The sequence below is a fragment of the Channa argus genome, chromosome 15 (assembly GCF_033026475.1).
Source record: "Channa argus isolate prfri chromosome 15, Channa argus male v1.0, whole genome shotgun sequence".
In the NCBI taxonomy this organism is placed as follows: Eukaryota; Metazoa; Chordata; class Actinopteri; order Anabantiformes; family Channidae; genus Channa; species Channa argus.
The window spans coordinates 13,863,235-13,881,849 of record NC_090211.1 but is presented as its reverse complement, the minus strand read 5'-3'; the positions used below and the strand labels follow the sequence as shown (position 1 = coordinate 13,881,849).

Sequence of the window (18,615 nt, the reverse complement as noted above, 5' to 3'; positions counted from 1 at the left end):
AGCCAGCAGTAAAATGACACACACTGAAAGAAGGGTGTTTGCCTCCTCAGGAATGAACGCAGACACCGGTCATTCGCTATTAGGAGCTGGGCTGTAGACTGCTGAGATTACAGCAGTCTCAACTGGCAGAGTTCTTACACTGCTGAAAACTACATAATGAGATTTAAATGAAATTTATAAATTTGATTAAACAGGCTACAGGCTGCTGAGATCACCACTGTGTTGCAGTGTGGAAAATTTCAGGTCAAATTTATAAGCAGATACATTTGGGATAAACTGACCACATCTTAATCTAAATGGGTACTTTTCTATATGAAAACAAATCAAAAACTCAAAACACCAGTTTCAGGATGGAAAATACAGCTTTCACCCTCTCCACACCGTATTGTTCAGCCAATCAACTTAAACATATAAACATCGTTGCTATTTAACAAAACGTACTCGTTCTGATAGGATCTAAAAGGTTCCTCAAAACAGTGTTGTAAGAACCATTATGGTTTGTAGTTCCTGCGGCCTGGACCTACTAAAAAATGGGGAGCTTAGTTATAGGAACTATGTTCTTCTGCTATGAAAGTGCCTCGTGAGCTTTTTTTTTTCATAATTTGATCTTTTTTCTGACAAAGGAAATTAAGGAAAAGAAAAATGTTTATTGCCTTAAAGTTTAATATTTTATGATACAAATTGTCTCTTGAGAAACAGCAAGAAGAGCATTGTTACAACTTTAAACTAAGTCTAGGTTCAAGGCTCTTGCAAAGTGACACTAAAGAGCCTAACCTCTTGTGTGGAGCTGAGAACTCTTCAGGCTTAATAAATGATCACAAACAGTATTGATACAAATATGTCTGTGTTTGTGTTACAGGTCCAGTGATAGGGGAGTTTATAAGCCAGCTAATGCCTCTGCTGCGGAGCTGCCTCCAACCAGACAAAGACCCAGAAATGAGGATGAGCATCTTTACAATGATGGCGAAGTTGCTAATAGATGCAGACAAAACACTAGATTCCAATGGGTGAGAGACACATGAACAGATTGGCGCAGAAATACACACACAGAACAAGGAAACTTACTGTATTAAGCAACTTTAGGGAGGAAATGGGTCCTCAGTATATTAATCTGACAGTTCTTTTATGTTTTGAGTTCAGCGAAGACGTACACAACATGCTAAATTGCACGTTGCTTTTCCAGCCTTTAATCACTGTATGCTCAATGTTAGTGTTGGGTTAGTGTTGGGTTTCTCTAGTATGGATTTTCTAAGTCATCATTATTAGAACAGCTTGTATTTTTAAACTTTGCTTTACATTCAACTGCAAATTAGCATTGCACCCATGAGGTCATAATTGGACAGACGATATTGAAATGACATATCTTCTTCGGTTCCTATGTACTGGTGCTTTATGCAGGTAGGGTCATCTGCTTAATGATAGGGTTGTATTCAGGAGTCATAGCTCACCAGTTACGGTGTGTACCATTGCCTTTAAAATCTCTATAGGTGTAGGACTAATCCAATCACTCCTCAACATGCCTGAAGAAGACAACGGCACAGGCTTTTTGAATCTCTCATCAGTTTTGTGACAAAGGTAGGACAGAAGGTATATCTGTAGGGACTTCCTCTCTGTCCCCGACACTCCAGTGTCCTCTCAGTCCTCAGCTGTGCAATCTTTAGCCTGTGTTCAGAGCTGTAATCTGAGGGAATGCATTAAGCTGCAGGCCAATCCTGGGTTCCAGTGATCACATCAGCTGCTCCTGTTGATCAAGAAGACAAACCTTCTTCATGGGATTGCCATAGAGACATCTGTGCCATGTTTCACAATCCCTTCAGTCGAGGGCTTGTGGGTGTTTCCATTTGATAATAGTGATGCAAACAGTGCTAATCCTTGCGTGGTGAAAACTTTGGCCTGAACCTGGCAACAGTATACTGAATAAAGTCAAAATCAAATTTAATCAGATCATTTTATCCATATTTGTGGATATGAGACACAAGAAACCTCTGTCTCATCCCCACTAACAGTGTGGCCACCTGGGCTGCTAACTGCTTCCCTCATTCCTTAGCTATATCTATGGTAATCGCAGAACCATCAGGAGACAGAAATCATGTTACACCTTCAAAAGATTTCAAACTGCTTAGCTTACACTGTGCAGGGCTGTGTGGTGTGCCATATCCATTCACTCATCTCTTCCCTCCATTTATGATATATGGTCTGATCTTCACTCAGCGGTGTAGCCCACACATGCATGATATGTCATCCAGAAGAGAATGATAGTTATAGAGAAAACCTCTTCTCTTTGTTCTACAACCAAAATTACTTAATGACAGCTTCACTATAGAATAAGTAGTGCAAGGGAAAGTAAGTTTGTGTGCATCTAAGTGCCTTTTATCTAGACCCACATAATGTTTGTTTCATGTGGAGTTGTGGGCTAAAAAGCTGACTAAGAAAGCTCAGTAGGTGATGTGAAAGAGAAGAAAGTTCTTTTTTTTTTATGTTGCCAAATCATGTACTACTTGTACAGGAGATGTGAGTATGCTTTGATGCATGTGTGTGTGATATAAAAGGCACCTATTTTAGACTCAATTTCAGCTTTCTAAATGCTGCCTTCTAAATCAATCAAAATTATGTTACTTGTTGGGATGTGGATGTTGTGCTGTGAGAGAGGTATTGGCTATGTAGCTGCTTTGTGAGCAATACAGATACACAGAACGCTCTACTGTGTAAAAACCCATGCCATGTACAGTCAAAGTTACCTTTGACACTTTGTGTGCAAAGACATTCATTCAAATGGAAAAGTAAAATCATAGTCTTTTTCTGCTTTGGATGTCATCCCAGTCATGTGGGAATATGACTTTCCACCTTCTGGGATCATTCATGATGAGCTTTCAGTATCCATCAAGATGAAGAAACTGAGCTAATGCAAGAAACAAAGGCTTGGCTTAGTGGCACACAGTCTCCCCCTGCTGGCCCTAAAATTTTGCAGTACACGCTTGCAAATACATAGCATGTTGTGACACCATAGGAACAGCCTGAGGTAAGACACAGCTACCACAGCTTGTTCAATTGGTTTGGAGCAAATTGTGGTGACTCCTTTTAGAGTGTGAGGAGATGCCTGGGGGCCTTAGCCACCATGGCATAGAGAGGCAGATGTTGAGGACACAGAGATGTTCCTCCTGCTTTTCCTCCACCAGGCCCCTAAGTTAATGAATGTGAGTAAATGACTGCAGTATAGTCATTGTCTTGCATCTGCTTATAAATTCAGCACCATTTGTTCTCAAAGTAGGCACTGTTGCTGGTTAGTTAAATTTCAGAAAACATGATGCAGTAGATGTCTTTCTCTGGTCCTGTCTCCATAATTTTACTTGCCGTCTTCTTCCAGACATTTCCGTGATGAGTCAGAGAAGTTCCTGTGCGACATTGTGCTTCCTAACCTGGTGTGGCACGCAGGTCGCACAGCTGCTGCTGTCCGCACATCAGCCCTCAGCTGTCTACTGGCTTTCTTACATGGAGGCGCAATCACACCTGGACAGGTAAACACTTTGACAAATACCACCCCGTGTCTACATATACATCTGATTTGTAAAAAAGTACAAGATGGATTGCCTACATCGGTTTTCACCTGTGCGAAGAGACCCATAAGCATTGGAAACAAAGCGAATGCGAACCTCTTCTAGTAGTACATATTTCTAATCTCCAAGCTGCAAAAAACTTTTTATTGACTCCGTTGTAAAGGAAAAGATGTGGTAGTGCATTCTTCTAATCCATTAGGAGTTCACATTTCAAATTCTCTGTTTTCTTCATTTCACATCAAAATAGATGGTCCCTCTTGGCCATTAAGGAAAATGTATCATTCGCCATCTTTCTCTCTTTGGCTAAAAGAGTTGGCCACAGCAAGTAACAGGTGTACATGGGGCAAGTAAGTTCACATACCTTTGTCCCTGAGGAACAATACTGTCACTGTTCTGAGCTCCTGTTAAATGTAGGAACTATCACCGGACATGCCCTTGCACCTGCCTGTCCTAGCATGTGCCCAGTTACAGTATGTGCAAACAAACACACACATGCACGCACACATCTGGCTGTGTTTACCTTGCATTTGCAGTGACCAGTTGAAACTGGCGCACACAACTTTTCAGGTCTTTAACTATAACGCAAAGCAAACAGCTTGTAGACTGTGTGTGTGATCAGACTTTTACTTTCCGGTGTCAGTCCAACATCTTTACAAGGACAAAAGACAACAGAGTATTGTGTGTATTTGCACGGGCAAATCGAATAATGTTTAATTTAGAGATTGTTTCCTCTCACCACTCCCTGTGTAAACAATTAGCTGCTCCAGTTAAACTTAGTAGCCTCAGATTGTCACTGATGTAATGCCGGATCACTTCTCTGCCAAATTTTCCTCCTCTTTCTTTGTCCTTCTCTCCCTCTCCCCACACTCGTCTTTTTACTGTTTCGCCGGCACAGTTTTAATGGCAAACAGATGGGGTGACAGAGGGTTTAGCCATCACCTCTTGGCCTGTTGCTTACACTGCTCAGCCTCACCTTGTTTGTCCATTTCCTCTGTTTTTCATCTGTTGGTGTGATGAAAACATCAGTCTTCACTAGACTTCTGAAAGTGGGCTCCATGCCCATGTGTCTGTACAAACTGTCCTAGACCTAATCTGAATGTGTTACACTTCAGGTGATATGCCACTTTATTCAAATAACTGAATAAAAGTCTAAAACAAATCTTACCTTCGGATGTGTTGTCTGGAACACTAATCAGCATTTGCTTCCCTAGCATTACGTGCTCACAAAAAGAGTGTGAAAATAAATTGAAAACACACAACTTTGAGAAGTAAAGTAAGTGGTCCTGGTAATGCAGCCTTTGAAACAGTCCTTCCATGACATTTGTACATTTTCTGCCATTGTGGAAAAATGCATTCACAAGAAATCTAAAACAATTCTAGATTCTTTTTTTGCCGACTTGCAGAATCAAATCTCTTCTAGTGGGCTTGTGTTGCCTAATATTAATTCTAATAATTAATAATTATTAGTACTAATAATTATACTTTTTTCTTTGCTGTGTGCAGCTTCTGTGTCTGGAGGAGAAGCTGAGACCCCAGGTTTTGTCGGCCCTGGAAGAGGAATCTCAGATGGGCAGACTTTTCGCTTGTCGCTCTCTGTCAACAATTCTCAGGCTCATAGGAACTAGTCTGCACCCTGAGGCCCTAAACAAGATTTATCCCGGTAAAAGGCAACACACACGCTCTACATTCTATCACAGTGAACACTGAAATTACATGTGTAATTTGCATTTTATTTTGTCTAATCACATATCATGGTTTAAGTTTTCATTAACATATGTGAAACCTTGTACTACACTGATAAATGTACTCAAACCAAAGCATGATAGAAAGGAGGATAAAAACAAGGAGGATAGAAATAAACAGCAGCTAACCCACTCAACAGGTGAAATTGCTGTGAGTTATTTGAGTTAAAACATCTGCAAAACATGAATCTTTCTTTATGTGTGTTCCCCCATAGAGTTGTTGAAACGTCTGGATGACAGCAGTGAGGAGGTGCGCTCTGTGGCTCTACAGGCCCTGGGGCTGTGGCTGTCCAGCCTGACCAAAGACTACAGCCCTGAGCTTTGCGCGCCTCATCTGCAGCTTCTCTTCCAGCAGCTCCTCCTGCACCTGGATGACCCTGATAACTTGGTGCAGGACCAAGTTCTTGGTGAGACTGGGTGGGGTGTATGTGTATCAACAACCTCCGATAGGAGGATAGTGTTTATGCAATAGGGTGTTGGACTAACAGGAGTGTATCCATATGCCCTCATAATGCATCATTGAAAGTAGAATGTTTGTTGAAAGAAAATGTTTGTAAAAAGAAAAAAAATCGGGACACAAATATTATTTTACTCAACTCTGTCAGAGCCCTCACTTTTAATCCTAACCACAACTTTTGACAAAATGAAGATAACAAAAACTTTTTAATGCATTGTTGACAGTCAAAAATAAGCAAAAACTTTGAATAGAACATTAGGAAGCATAATATGAAACATCTTCGTGACATATACTCTGTCCTGAGATGGTGATGGCATGTTGGCGTTGTTACCATAATTATCTGGTAAACAAAGTTGTTGGCTGCTAATGATTTAAAGGATGAACCCGAATTTAGATGTGGTGATCTGCAACTCCAGCTTGCTGAGTCTGAGACCCCCAACTCTCCACTCAGAAACACTATATGATTGTACTGGCACACTGCCAGCAGATTCCCCCTATGCTGTATTTCAAAAGCTCTCCATTATCCATGTTTTCCACTCAATTCATCATCAGGAACAGCTCAAGCAATTCCCCCTGCTAGAGATCTCTTCTGTGTTATGGGCTCGGTCACAGGTGGTCCTCTTGTAAAATACAAGTTCCAGATATGGGAAAGCACCCACCTGAGAGACACTTCACAGGTTACTATATTTGCCCTATTGTCTGAATAATTGTCCCACCAGTAAACCTGAAGTTAGACTAGGTTGTTCTCTCCACCAAGAATCTCCCTCTACATTGTTCCCGCTTGATGATTACCACATGGGTACCACCGCTTCCACTCACCACCTTTCCACATCTGTCCTGCACCCATTTTGCTTTATCCCGCCGCCTTTTATCTGTCAGTCTCTCTTCCTTTTTCTCATAGCCGGTGTTCTCTGTGACTTCACAGCTGGGATTTATTGATGTATCAGTGGAAAGTCTTAGTGGCTTTTCCTGAAGTGTCTACCCAAGGCTTAGCTCTTCTGGTCTTTCACTCTCTCCCACTCTCTCATGGATGTTGGCTGTCATTACTTCTGACAGGACACAGGTGAGCGTTGATGACTTAGCCAGAGATGAGAGGCCTTTTGCATATCTAATCTTAGAACTAAGAGAAAGCATTCATAGCTTTATAGCTTTTTTTGGTTGTTGCCACAGGTTATCAAGTATCTGTATCCTTGACTGGAGAAGGCAGAATAGCTTATGTAAATCAACTTTTTGAACTGTCCTCTGTCCACATACTGTATGTCAGGATTTATTTTTTTGTTTTGACATTTGAATTATTTTTGTATGAGTTTTTGAAGTAGTTTTAATGTTGCCATTGGATACTGTACAGTATGTACAAGTATAAATCTTGTGAAGAACCAATTTTCAGGTTTTCTTAGTTTTCAACTGTTGTTAAATAGGCTTTTTTTGGCTCTAACAATTAGCCACAGGCCAGCCTTGTCCTTAATTAATGGGTGTGTTTGGTGATATTTTATATTTTTACTTTCCACAAATACATGGAAAAGATCGAAACCATGGATCCCACTGACAATGATTTTTTGTGTATCTGGATATAGCTTACTCCTCTCTATCTTCATTTTTGGACAAAAATGCACAAAAAAAACACATATCAGTGAGTCAGAGTGGTGCGCTGCGGGAAATGTTTATTCATTATAATGATCACCAGCACTACAGTCAGTGCTAAAAACTACAGTGCCTGACTGTTTTAGTAAATATTGGCTGCTTTAATCTGGCCCCGTACAATGTCACGCTACAAATAAATTTTCGTAGCACAGTTCTTAAAATTGTAATCCCCATGAAATAGAATAGATTCGTAGACAGCTCGGAGTCTCTTTGTGAAACTAGATGACCTCATATCTTGCTGAGTGATTGCCTGTATCTGACAGCACCCATAATCGCCAGCATTGTAAATGTGCAAGCATTCTTCACTCTCATGCATGGCACTGTTTGAAGCTTTCTTTTTTCCTCTCTGCTCTCTGTCTTCCCTCTCCATCTCTTTCTCTTTGTTCTTTTAATAGTTGATCCCATTCTTATGCTTCTTGGATTTCAAAAGCATATCTGTGAAGTGGACTTGATGTCTGCAGCATGTCCTGAAAGCATGACAGACAGCACTTCCCCTCCACACCCTCTCTTCCTTCCTTCTATAACTCCTTTGGTGCTCCACCCTGATAATCCCACCATCCTGGCAGCAGGGCTACTACCTGCTCAATCACACAGAATGTTGGCACGGGCATAACTCACTTCTCACAAGTCATCATTGTTCTCCTTTAATTCACAATCCCACTTTCACCTCCCCTTCCTCCATCACAACTGAGCGCAGCATACATAAAAGTTAAAAATCCCCCTGAACAAAGGCTGGTATCAAATGATGAGTTTACATGAGCTAACTCATCCAGAGTGACAGCATGTCACCCCTGGAACAGCACTCTTTTTCTTTGTGGTTTCCAAAGCATTTATCTACTGAAGAAAATTTGAGTAATTCTATATACCTTTGAATATCTGCAGAATGTGTGAGAACGATGGAAGGAAAGGATCTGGATAGAGAATTATTGCCTCCCAGTGGATGGAATGGGCACTTTTACATTTTATTAGCAAAGTAGATGCAATGCAGTCAGTCATTGCCACCTGCTGGTGTTCTGAATTCAAATCTAAATATGTATTACCTGAAGATTGTGATGTCTCTGTTGCACTGTATTCAAAGAATTTTATTACTGTTGAAAGCAAAATGGGCAGTAAATGAGGACACAACCACGGTAGACATAAGTAAATACGGACATAAGAATGCACTGTATATTCAGACCCCATTCACTTTTTTTGTGTTGCAGTCTTATTCAACAGTTGTTTAATTTTTCTAATTAATCTACACACAGTACCCCATAATGACAGAATTAGAACAGAATTTTAGAAATGTCTGTACATTTCACATGCACATAATTATTGGGGCGACTGGACACCCCATCGGGGGGGAGGTGAGAGAGAGAGAGAGCTTGGGAATTGAGAAGCAGTGTAAAGCACTTTGAGTGCCAATAGGTAGAAACTCGCTACAATTTTATCAAACCCTTAGCAACAATACTTGAAATTTAACTCAGATGCATCCTATTTCCCTTCATTTTTGCTGAGATGCTTGAATGGACATTATTTGGAAAGGAACACACCTGCATCCTGTATCAGAGCAAAAGTGATGAGGTCAAAGGAGCTGCCTGCAGAGCTCAGAGACAGCATTATTGCAGGGAACCGAGAGCTTCTAAAACACTGGATCCATATAGATCCTATATGGAGATGGGACAAAGTTCCAGGAGGACAACCATCACTGCAGCCTTTCATTAATCTGGGCTGTATGGCAAAGTGGCTGAACAGAAGCCTCTCCCCAGTGCAAGCACAAGAAAGCCTGTTTGAAGTTTGCAAAAAAAGCCCCCGAAGGACTCTTACACTGTGAGGAACAAGATTATCTGGTCTGATGAAACCAAGCTTGAACCTTAATTCTAAATGTTATGTCTGGAGCAAACCAGGCACCACTCATCACCTTCCCAATAACATCCCAACAGTGAAGCATGGTGGATGGTTTCAACAGCAGGGACCTGGAGATTGGTCGGGGTTGAGGAAAAGCAGAATGGAGTAAAGTAGGGGGGTATCCTCAATGAAAAGCTGTTCCACAGTGCTCAGGATGGCATGCCTTTCAACATGACAACAATTCTAATCACACAGCCAAGACAACGCAGGAGTGGTTCAGGGACAACTGTATACATATTCTAGACTGGCTCATCCAGAGCCCTGACTTGAACAGAAAATCCACCAGACCTGAGGCTGTAATTAGTGGGAGAGCTGTAAGCACAGCTCTCACACTATTGAGATCCTTTTCTTTATTATTATTATTATTATTATTATTATTATTATTAGTGGGAGAGCTGTAAGCACAGCTCTCACACTATTGAGATCCTTTCTCTTTATTATTAGTGGGAGAGCTGTAAGCACAGCTCTCATTAGTGGGAGAGCTGTAAGCACAGCTCTCACACTTATGAGATCCTTTTCTTTATTATTATTATTATTTCGCCGTTTTTCGGTCACTATCTCCTCCTAGACGGTTTGTCGTAGAAACTTCGTTCCACTTCCTAAACGTAGGTCTCTTTTAGGAGATCTATGCTATTACTTTTCTCATTAATAACTTTTATACTTTTTATTATATTTCACTTTTTATGAACTTTTTTTCCCATAGAAAATGAATGGAAGGCACTTAAAATTTCCCTTCAACTTGCCACTTTTCATCTGCCTCTTGTGTCGTCATACTTTGGAGTAGAAACTTCATTTAAACTTTATACGGGTCTAGTCCCTTTCAACTTTTTCTGGGTGGATCAGCTTCTTTCTATCTTTTATACTTTTTGAATAATCGCAGTTTTAGTTTTAGGCAACTTTTGGAGCTTTTTCAACTTTTCCATTAGTGTGTATTGCGGAATGTTGGAGCAGCTAGAGTGGGTGACATCACACGCACTCTAACTTTTCAGCTTCCACTTTTAGCAACTTTTTTCCTTCTTTTCCTTCTTTCCTTCAGTCAACTTTAATCTTACATAAACAAACTATACATCAGAATGTAGGTATTTTTGTCTTCTTTCAGTAAATGTAACTCTCATAGTGACAGGACTGACGGTTCTTTCTCCAAGTGTCCAGAAGCAGAGAGAGTGCCGTCAAAACTCCCATTGGAGCCCATTATAACAGAGGTTCTTAAATTCTAATCAAATCACAAACGGGGGGCTGTTTTAAAATCGCCACCACGCCTTCATTTTATGGAGTATCTTCAAATAAAGTACATCAGTGTGTTCATTGAAGCCTTTTGTCACTCACAGTTTTTGAATTGTTTCGATAGGACTAATACTTTTTCATATTTTGAGCATTTTGCGAGGCATAGTCTCAGCACTTTTCCAGCCTGCCTTTGCATTTGGCTCACATGACTCAGCAGGCGGGCAGCGGGCAGCAGTCATTGTCATGGTAACGGACACAGCTGCATGACGTCATGTAATCAGCCTCAGAGCTGTGTCCACACACTTTACCTGAGTTTTTCTCCCTCAACAGACACAGTGGAGACACACACAGACACACACCCTCACAGACAGGAAATACCCTTTCAAAATAAAAGCCTTTCATAATACTTTATCCACTTTTTAGCATTTAAATGCTAAAATGACTTTGTGGTGAAGTTTCCCTACACACACACCCTCACAGATAGGAAAAACACTTTCAAAATAAAAGCCTTTCATAATATTTTATCCACTTTTTAGCATTTAAATGCTAAAATGACTTTGTGGTGAAGTTTCCCTACACACACACCCTCACAGACAGGAAACACACTTTCAAAATAAAAGCCTTTTATCATTCTTATTTTAATTATTTAGCATTTAAATGCTAAAATGAGTTTGTTTTGAAGTCTCCCTACAGTGGACACACAAACTACCACACAGACACAGACAGGAAACACACTTTCAAATTAAAAGCTCTTTTCAACTTTTTTTTCTCAACAGTTTTTCAGCATTAAAATGGTTCCTTCATTTCTAAGTAGTTACTTCTAGCTTTTTTCTTTACACTTTAATAGCAACTTTTTTACTTTGCTTCTTTTTTTGTTTCTTTTAACTTTGGGAATATTTACCTTTTCCTTTGTTTCTTACTACTTCTTTCCACTTTTGTTAATCAAGTTGTTGCTTTTTCACTTCTTCCTTTACACTTTTAATAGCAACTTTTTTACTTTGCTTCTTTCTTTGTTTCTTTTAACTTTGGGATTATTTACCTTTTCCTTTGTTTCTTACTACTTCTTTCAACTTTTGTTAATCAAGTTGTTGCTTTTTCACTTCTTACTTTTTTCTTTACACTTTCAATAGCAACTTTTTACTTTGCTTCTTTTTCTGTTTCTTTACACTTTAAATATCACCTTTTTAGCTATTTACTTCCTCCATTGTTACTTTCTACTTTTTTTCTTTTCTGAATTCAACTTTTCTTGGGATTTTGGATTTTTTCTTTTATTGTCATCTTCTTTCTTTCTCTTTTTGTTCGTATTTATCTCTCTTCAGCGTTTGCGGCTTTGAACGTGCAAACGCCTCTGCTCTCAGCAGCTTCTGAGCGGTCGGCCTCTACCGGGCGACTTAACAGCTCTCCCACGTAATTTCCTTGGAAATTGCCTTTTCTAGTTATTATTATTATTATTATTATTATTTTTATTTCGCCGTTTTTCGGTCACTATCTCCTCCTAGACGGTTTGTCGTAGAAACTCCGTTCCACTTCCTAATCGTAGGTCTCTTTTAGGACATGTGGGCTATTACTTTTCTCATTAATAACTTTTATACTTTTTATTATATTTCACTTTTTATCAACTTTTCTTCCCATTGAAAATGAATGGAAGCCACTTAAAATTTCCCTTCAACTTGCCACTTTTCATCTGCCTCTTGTGTCGTCATACTTTGGAGTAGAAACTTCATTTAAAGTTTATACGGGTCTAGTCCCTTTCAACTTTTTCTGTGTTGATCAGCTTCTTTGTATCTTTTATACTTTTTGAATAATCGCAGTTTTAGTTTTAGGCAACTTTTGGAGCTTTTTCAACTTTTCCATTAGTGTGTATTGCGGAATGTTGGAGCAGCTAGAGTGGGTGACATCACACGCACTCTAACTTTTCAGCTTCCACTTTTAGCAACATTTTTCCTTCTTTCCTTCAGTCAACTTTAATCTTACATAAACAAACTATACATCAGAATGTAGGTATTTTTGTCTTCTTTCAGTAAATGTAACTCTCATAGTGACAGGACTGACGGTTCTTTCTCCAAGTGTCCAGAAGCAGAGAGAGTGCCGTCAAAACTCCCATTGGAGCCCATTATAACAGAGGTTCTTAAATTCTAATCAAATCACAAACGGGGGGCTGTTTTAAAATCGCCACCACGCCTTCATTTTATGGAGTATCTTCAAATAAAGTACATCAGTGTGTTCATTGAAGCCTTTTGTCACTCACAGTTTTTGGATTGTTTCGATAGGACTAATACCTTTTCATATTTTGAGCATTTTGCGAGGCATAGTCTCAGCACTTTTCCAGCCTGCCTTTGCATTTGGCTCACATGACTCAGCAGGCGGGCAGCAGTCATTGTCATGGTAACGGACACAGCTGCATGAGATCATGTAATCAGCCTCAGAGCTGTGTCCACACACTTTACCTGAGTTTTTCGCCCTCAACATACACAGTGGAGACAGACACACACACACACCCTCACAGACAGGAAACACTTTCAAAATAAAAGCCTTTCATAATATTTTATCCACTTTTTAGCATTTAAATGCTAAAATGACTTTGTGGTGAAGTTTCCCTACACACACACCCACAGACAGGAAACACACTTTCAAAATAAAAGCCTTTTATCATTCTTATTTTAATTATTTAGCATTTAAATGCTAAAATGAGTTTGTTTTGAAGTCTCCCTACAGTGGACACACAAACTACCACGCAGACACAGACAGGAAACACACTTTCAAATTAAAAGCTCTTTTCAACTTTTTTTTTTTTTCAACAGTTTTTCAGCATTAAAATGGTTCCTTCATTTCTAATTAGTTACTTCTAGCTTTTTTCTTTACACTTTAATAGCAACTTTTTTACTTTGCTTCTTTTTTTTGTTTCTTTTAACTTTGGGAATATTTACCTTTTCCTTTGTTTCTTACTACTTCTTTCCACTTTTGTTAATCAAGTTGTTGCTTTTTCACTTCTTCCTTTACACTTTTAATAGCAACTTTTTTACTTTGCTTCTTTCTTTGTTTCTTTTAACTTTGGGAATATTTACCTTTTCCTTTGTTTCTTACTACTTCTTTCCACTTTTGTTAATCAAGTTGTTGCTTTTTCACTTCTTACTTTTTTCTTTACACTTTCAATAGCAACTTTTTACTTTGCTTCTTTTTCTGCTTCTTTACACTTTAAATATCAACTTTTTACTTATTTACTTCCTCCATTGTTACTTTCTACTTTTTTCTTTTCTTAATTCAACTTTTCCTGGGATTTTGGATTTTTTCCTTTTCTTGTCATCTTCTTCTTTCTCTTTTTGTTTGTATTTATCTCTCTTCAGCGTTTGCGGCTTTGAACGTACAAACGCCTCTGCTCTCAGCCACTTCTGAGCGGTCGGCCTCTACCGGGCGACTTAACAGCTCTCCCACGTAATTTCCTTGGAAATTGCCTTTTCTAGTTGCTATTAAAGGTGCTTCAACAAAGTACTGAGCAAAGGGTCTGAATACTGATGTTCAAGTGATGTTTCAGTTTTTATATGTTTAATAGACTTGCAGGCATTTCTAAAATTCTGTTTTTTACGTTGTTATTCTGAGGTACTGACTGTAGATTAATGAGGGGGGAAATTTTTTTTTTGATTGCAGCATAAGGCTTTAACATAACAAAATTGAAAAAAGTGAAACCGTACAAAATATGCTGTAAGTACATTTACTGGAATATTAAACCTAAGCAATGTGATTGTACTCTATAGCTGTATTTCAGCATTTTTGATCTTCAGAAAAAGCTTTAAATATTTTTACTGTAGATTTTACAGTTGAGTCAACATATTAAAATAGAGCATCAGGAAAACAATATTTCTAATTTTTTGTGTGTGTGTGTGTCCAGAGATCCTGAAGAAAGCCAGCTCTGTCCACCCATCACTTCTGAGGAGTGAGGTGGAGGCAGTGAGAGACCAACAGCGGAGTCCTGTTCACTGTGACCAGTTACTGCAGCACATCAGCTCACTGCCAATGGAAAATACAGCAGACCGTCCTGAGTGACATGAAAAATGTACCAAACAAACAGAGACTGAAGTTTGTGCCTTAACGGAAATAGTAGGGTTTTTGTGTGTTTTTTTACACTTAAATGGCCCAATATTTTTAGTGTTCATCTGAAAATGAAACTCTCCAGGTGTTGGCCTTAAATTCAGCTGAGTTTTGTCCCATTCAGATAAGGTGTGTCTTTTAATGTAGAATATTTATCGGATTTTTAAGTATGCATCACTTGCAATCTATGCATTTAGTTCCAATGTTTAGTTTTAATATAGAAAAAAGAGCTGTTATTGTGTTTTACATATTTAGGGAAATCTTGGATGTTTTACGCATTCCTTCCCCAGCTTCTATGTAGTTCTGAGTCTGGGATGAGCTGGTTGTGTGATTTGATCCTCAAACCAAGTGTAATTTGTTTTTTGTGTTGTTGGGTTTTTTTTTTTTTATTTAAGTCTAGTGACGTGTGTAAATACAAATTGAATTAAAATAAATTTGATATTAAAAAAAAACTACATTTGAGTACAATTGCCACACACATACAGGACATGACAATGGGTTGGTGAAATGTCATTTTTACTTTGAATGTGCTGACCGGATGTTTCCAAACATTTTGTATCAGCTTTCTAACTTGTGAATGACGGTAGCACTTGCGCTCCCTCTCCTCCTCCTTCCTCCCGTCTATCTGCGTTATCCCGGAGTGTAACTGCTGGCTGTTGGTCATCAGTGTGTGATCTGCTCTCCGAACCACCAACATGTAGTTACCTTAGTGATGACAGATCCATCCTCCATGTCATCTGTCTGAACAGACTCTTTCATCCACTGCTCCGGTCGTGACATAGCTGGTCTACCCGCTCCTCCTGTCACCATGCTGCAGATGGGGGAAGAAGTTATGTATTTCTCGGCGTTTTTTCTGCTGATGATGTTTGGGACGAGGAGTGCTACGTTGGCCTCCATACTCACCGCATTCCTCTACGTCTTCATGGGCTTGTTTCGGTTCCCACCGGTGCCACCAGACCAGGCCAGCCGCGTATTGCGGCCCCGGGGTCCTTCAGGCGGCGTCCCGGTGGTGGCGCATCGCGGAGCGTGTCATGACGCCCCGGAGAACACCTTGGCAGCGATCAGAGAGGTCAGGCTGACGTGCAGGCATCAGTCATCTCTGGTGGTGTGCATGGCATGTGTAGAAATGTGCAGATATCTCCCCGTTATATATGTGCGTGTTATTTTATTTTACGAAATGTCTAACAATATGCATCTCCATGTAGAAACCATGGATTCAGAGAGCTCCAGTTGGATATATATTGCGCCCAGGTTTTGTTAGATGATATTAGTATACATTTATGAAAATCAGGTGTACGCCGAATTAATTATTAACGGTTTCTTTTTGCTATGAATTACTGGATGTGTAAACAGCTGCCTACTGTTTACTTGGGTAATGAAGAAATTTTAAAAACAGGATAACGTTCAATGGAGTTTAGATTTTTTTTTTTTTTTTTTTTTTTTTATCCCCAAGAATTCTTGGCGATGGAGAACCGACCTGTTCCTTTCAGCGTGGCTGTGTGAACCTTTTTCCTCATATCATTTGCCCGACATCCATATTTACAAGTCCAATCCAGTGGGCCCTAACTGGCAACTGTGCTATCGGTTCCTGCTTGTCCATTGTAGGCTTACGTTGTGTAGTAATTCTGAGATATATTTTGTTTTCTAATATTACTGTGACAGCAGTGCGCTTGTTCAAATGTGTAGCACTAGACTGCGCTCATTTTCTTCACTGTATGTCTGCTCAGTCTCTAGGTGAGAACAGCAACTGTCTCAACATTGTGGCAGGTTTTTGTTTTTTTTTGTTTTTCTTTTTTGGTTCATTAGTGTTCACCGCAGACTCCTCCTCTAGGTGTCGCTTTTGTATAATGGTTATACTCTGTCCTTGATATTAAGCTAAGAAACCCCTAAAGAATCAGTCTAAAACACACAATAATCCATGTGGTCTCCTGTTCTAGGCCAGTAGGAACGGAGCCACTGGTGTGGAGCTGGACCTAAGTTTCACAGCTGATGGAGTGCCGGTACTGATGCATGATGAGACTGTGGACCGCACCACCAACGGCTCTGGACCCATTAGCAAACTGCAGTTTGTCCAGCTAAGAAGACTTGATGCTGCTGCTCGACACAGGCTGAAGTACGCTTCCTACTCATTTCAACTTGCTTATTGCATCTCTACGAAACAGGATGACTGGAAATGTGTGATCTGTAAACATGTTGTTTTCCCATGACACATCCATTCCCCCTTATAAATACATGACTATTTCAAAATTCTGGCACTCAGCCTCCTCTTCTCTTGTGGCATTTTGTTCAAAAAATTTGATTTTGTGTGTAGCTAAGTGTAGTAGTTTCAATATTCAAGGGGGGAACGCAAATTATAAAATTTTTGTTCTTTAAAGCGTCACTTTAGCGAGGTAGGAGTGTCTACCCAGTAAACGTTGTCTCAGGTTTACCTCTAAGACATTGTTTGCCTCCAGGGTCAAGTTTGTCGGGGAGAGGGTCCCAACTCTGCAGGAGGCAGTGGAGGAGTGCATCAGACACCAGCTAACCATCTTTTTCAATGTTAAAGATCCAGGTGATAAGGTGCTGAACATATTTATCTCACCTATCAGGCATATAGATGTATACATATCTGAAATAGTACCACAAGTTTGCATTTACTTAAGGACACCATAAAAAAAAAATCACAAATCACAATCGCTTCTCCCGCTTTTCTTGAATTATGAAACATTTTGCTCTTTTTCAGGCTGCAGCAGTGCTTCATGCGATGTATAACAAGTTTCCTGCCCTTTACAATTCCAGCATTGTTTCCTCTTTTGAACCCAAAGTCATCTACAAGGTAACAAAAATATCAATAAAATACTAATGAAGAATTAACACCTGCAGTGTTAAAGCCCTACTGTTTTTTTGGTTTTTTTTTTTTGGTTGTTGATTTTTGCCAATTGTATCAGCATGGAATCTGTTTCAGCATGGAATTTGGTTTTCTTTAACTTGACTCCAGACACTCATGTTTGTTAATGCAATTTTTGTTATTGTCATGATTAAAACAGACCACTGACCTCACATTTCACAGATGCGTCAGACGGATCCCAGTGTGCTCACAGCTCTCACCCATCAGCCCTGGAGATTGAGCCGTTTTAGCGATGGGACTCCTCGCACCTTGTCAACATGGGGTCAGCTGTGGACTGGTGTTCTGGACTTCCTGTTGGACTGGGCCCACCACCACATACTGTGGAAGCTCTGTGGGGTGTCTGCCATCATGGTGCAGAAAGACTTCATCTCACTGTAAGTGAAATTTAACACGTTCATCATTGCAATGCAGCTCCAGAAAGATGTGTGTAATTCACTGAGTTCATGGTGTTTCACCAAAAAGGCGCAAGGTTTTACATTCAAAGGGCCACAAGATTCCAGGATCCATATTGTTATTCGTCCACCTTAAGTGGCGCTCCAGCAAATATTCTGTCTCATGTACAGTAGCTGTATTTATTGCAGAAATTAGTCATGATAAAATTTAAAATACACAACTGGTTAATAAGCAGTAATGTGTTCTTTATCTTTGGAACCACCACATTACAAAGTTGCTTTTGTGCAGTTCGAGAACTCCACATACTGTATATATTATTATATATATACATATTCATATACACATATTATATATTCATATACACATATTCATATACACATATATATTCGAGAACTCCTGTTCGGTCATACTTTGTCTGCAACAGAAACACTTTCTGCTTCTGAGCTTTATTCTGACATGTATTTTATAATTTCCCTTGTTCCCATTCCTTTCACTCAGAGACTATGTTCAGTACTGGGCAGAGCGAGGTGTGGAGGTTGTGGGCTGGACTGTTAACACCGCAGTGGAGAAGGACTACTACCAAAACCTGCTGAAGATCGGCTACATCACTGACAGTCTGCTAGAAGACTGTGATCCTCATTACTGAGTGATCTCTCTCTCTGACTCACACACACACACACACACACACACACACACACACACACACACACACACACACGCACACTACTACAAGAAACATGGAGG

The 18,615-nt window shown here is 39.7% G+C and overlaps 2 protein-coding genes across 2 annotated transcripts in view; both read left to right on the top strand.

The window, feature by feature from the left end:
- LOC137099919 (dynein axonemal assembly factor 5-like) overlaps positions 1-15,011 on the top strand; it is a 29,552-nt gene extending 14,541 nt beyond the window's left edge. The window contains exons 9-13 of the mRNA XM_067477353.1: positions 860-1,007; positions 3,365-3,515; positions 5,058-5,214; positions 5,512-5,703; positions 14,392-15,011. Coding sequence (XP_067333454.1) covers positions 860-1,007; positions 3,365-3,515; positions 5,058-5,214; positions 5,512-5,703; positions 14,392-14,546 — 803 coding nt within the window. The 3' untranslated portion in view covers positions 14,547-15,011. The remainder of the gene's footprint in view (positions 1-859; positions 1,008-3,364; positions 3,516-5,057; positions 5,215-5,511; positions 5,704-14,391) is intronic.
- Positions 15,012-15,147: 136 nt separating this feature from the next.
- LOC137099922 (glycerophosphodiester phosphodiesterase 1-like) lies at positions 15,148-18,595 on the top strand. The gene is made up of 6 exons (XM_067477357.1): positions 15,148-15,660; positions 16,529-16,704; positions 17,045-17,150; positions 17,314-17,406; positions 17,641-17,852; positions 18,370-18,595. The coding sequence occupies exons 1-6, from the start codon at positions 15,400-15,402 to the stop codon at positions 18,515-18,517; spliced, it is 996 nt and encodes a 331-aa protein (XP_067333458.1). The 5' UTR covers positions 15,148-15,399; the 3' UTR covers positions 18,518-18,595.
- Positions 18,596-18,615: the final 20 nt, after the last annotated feature.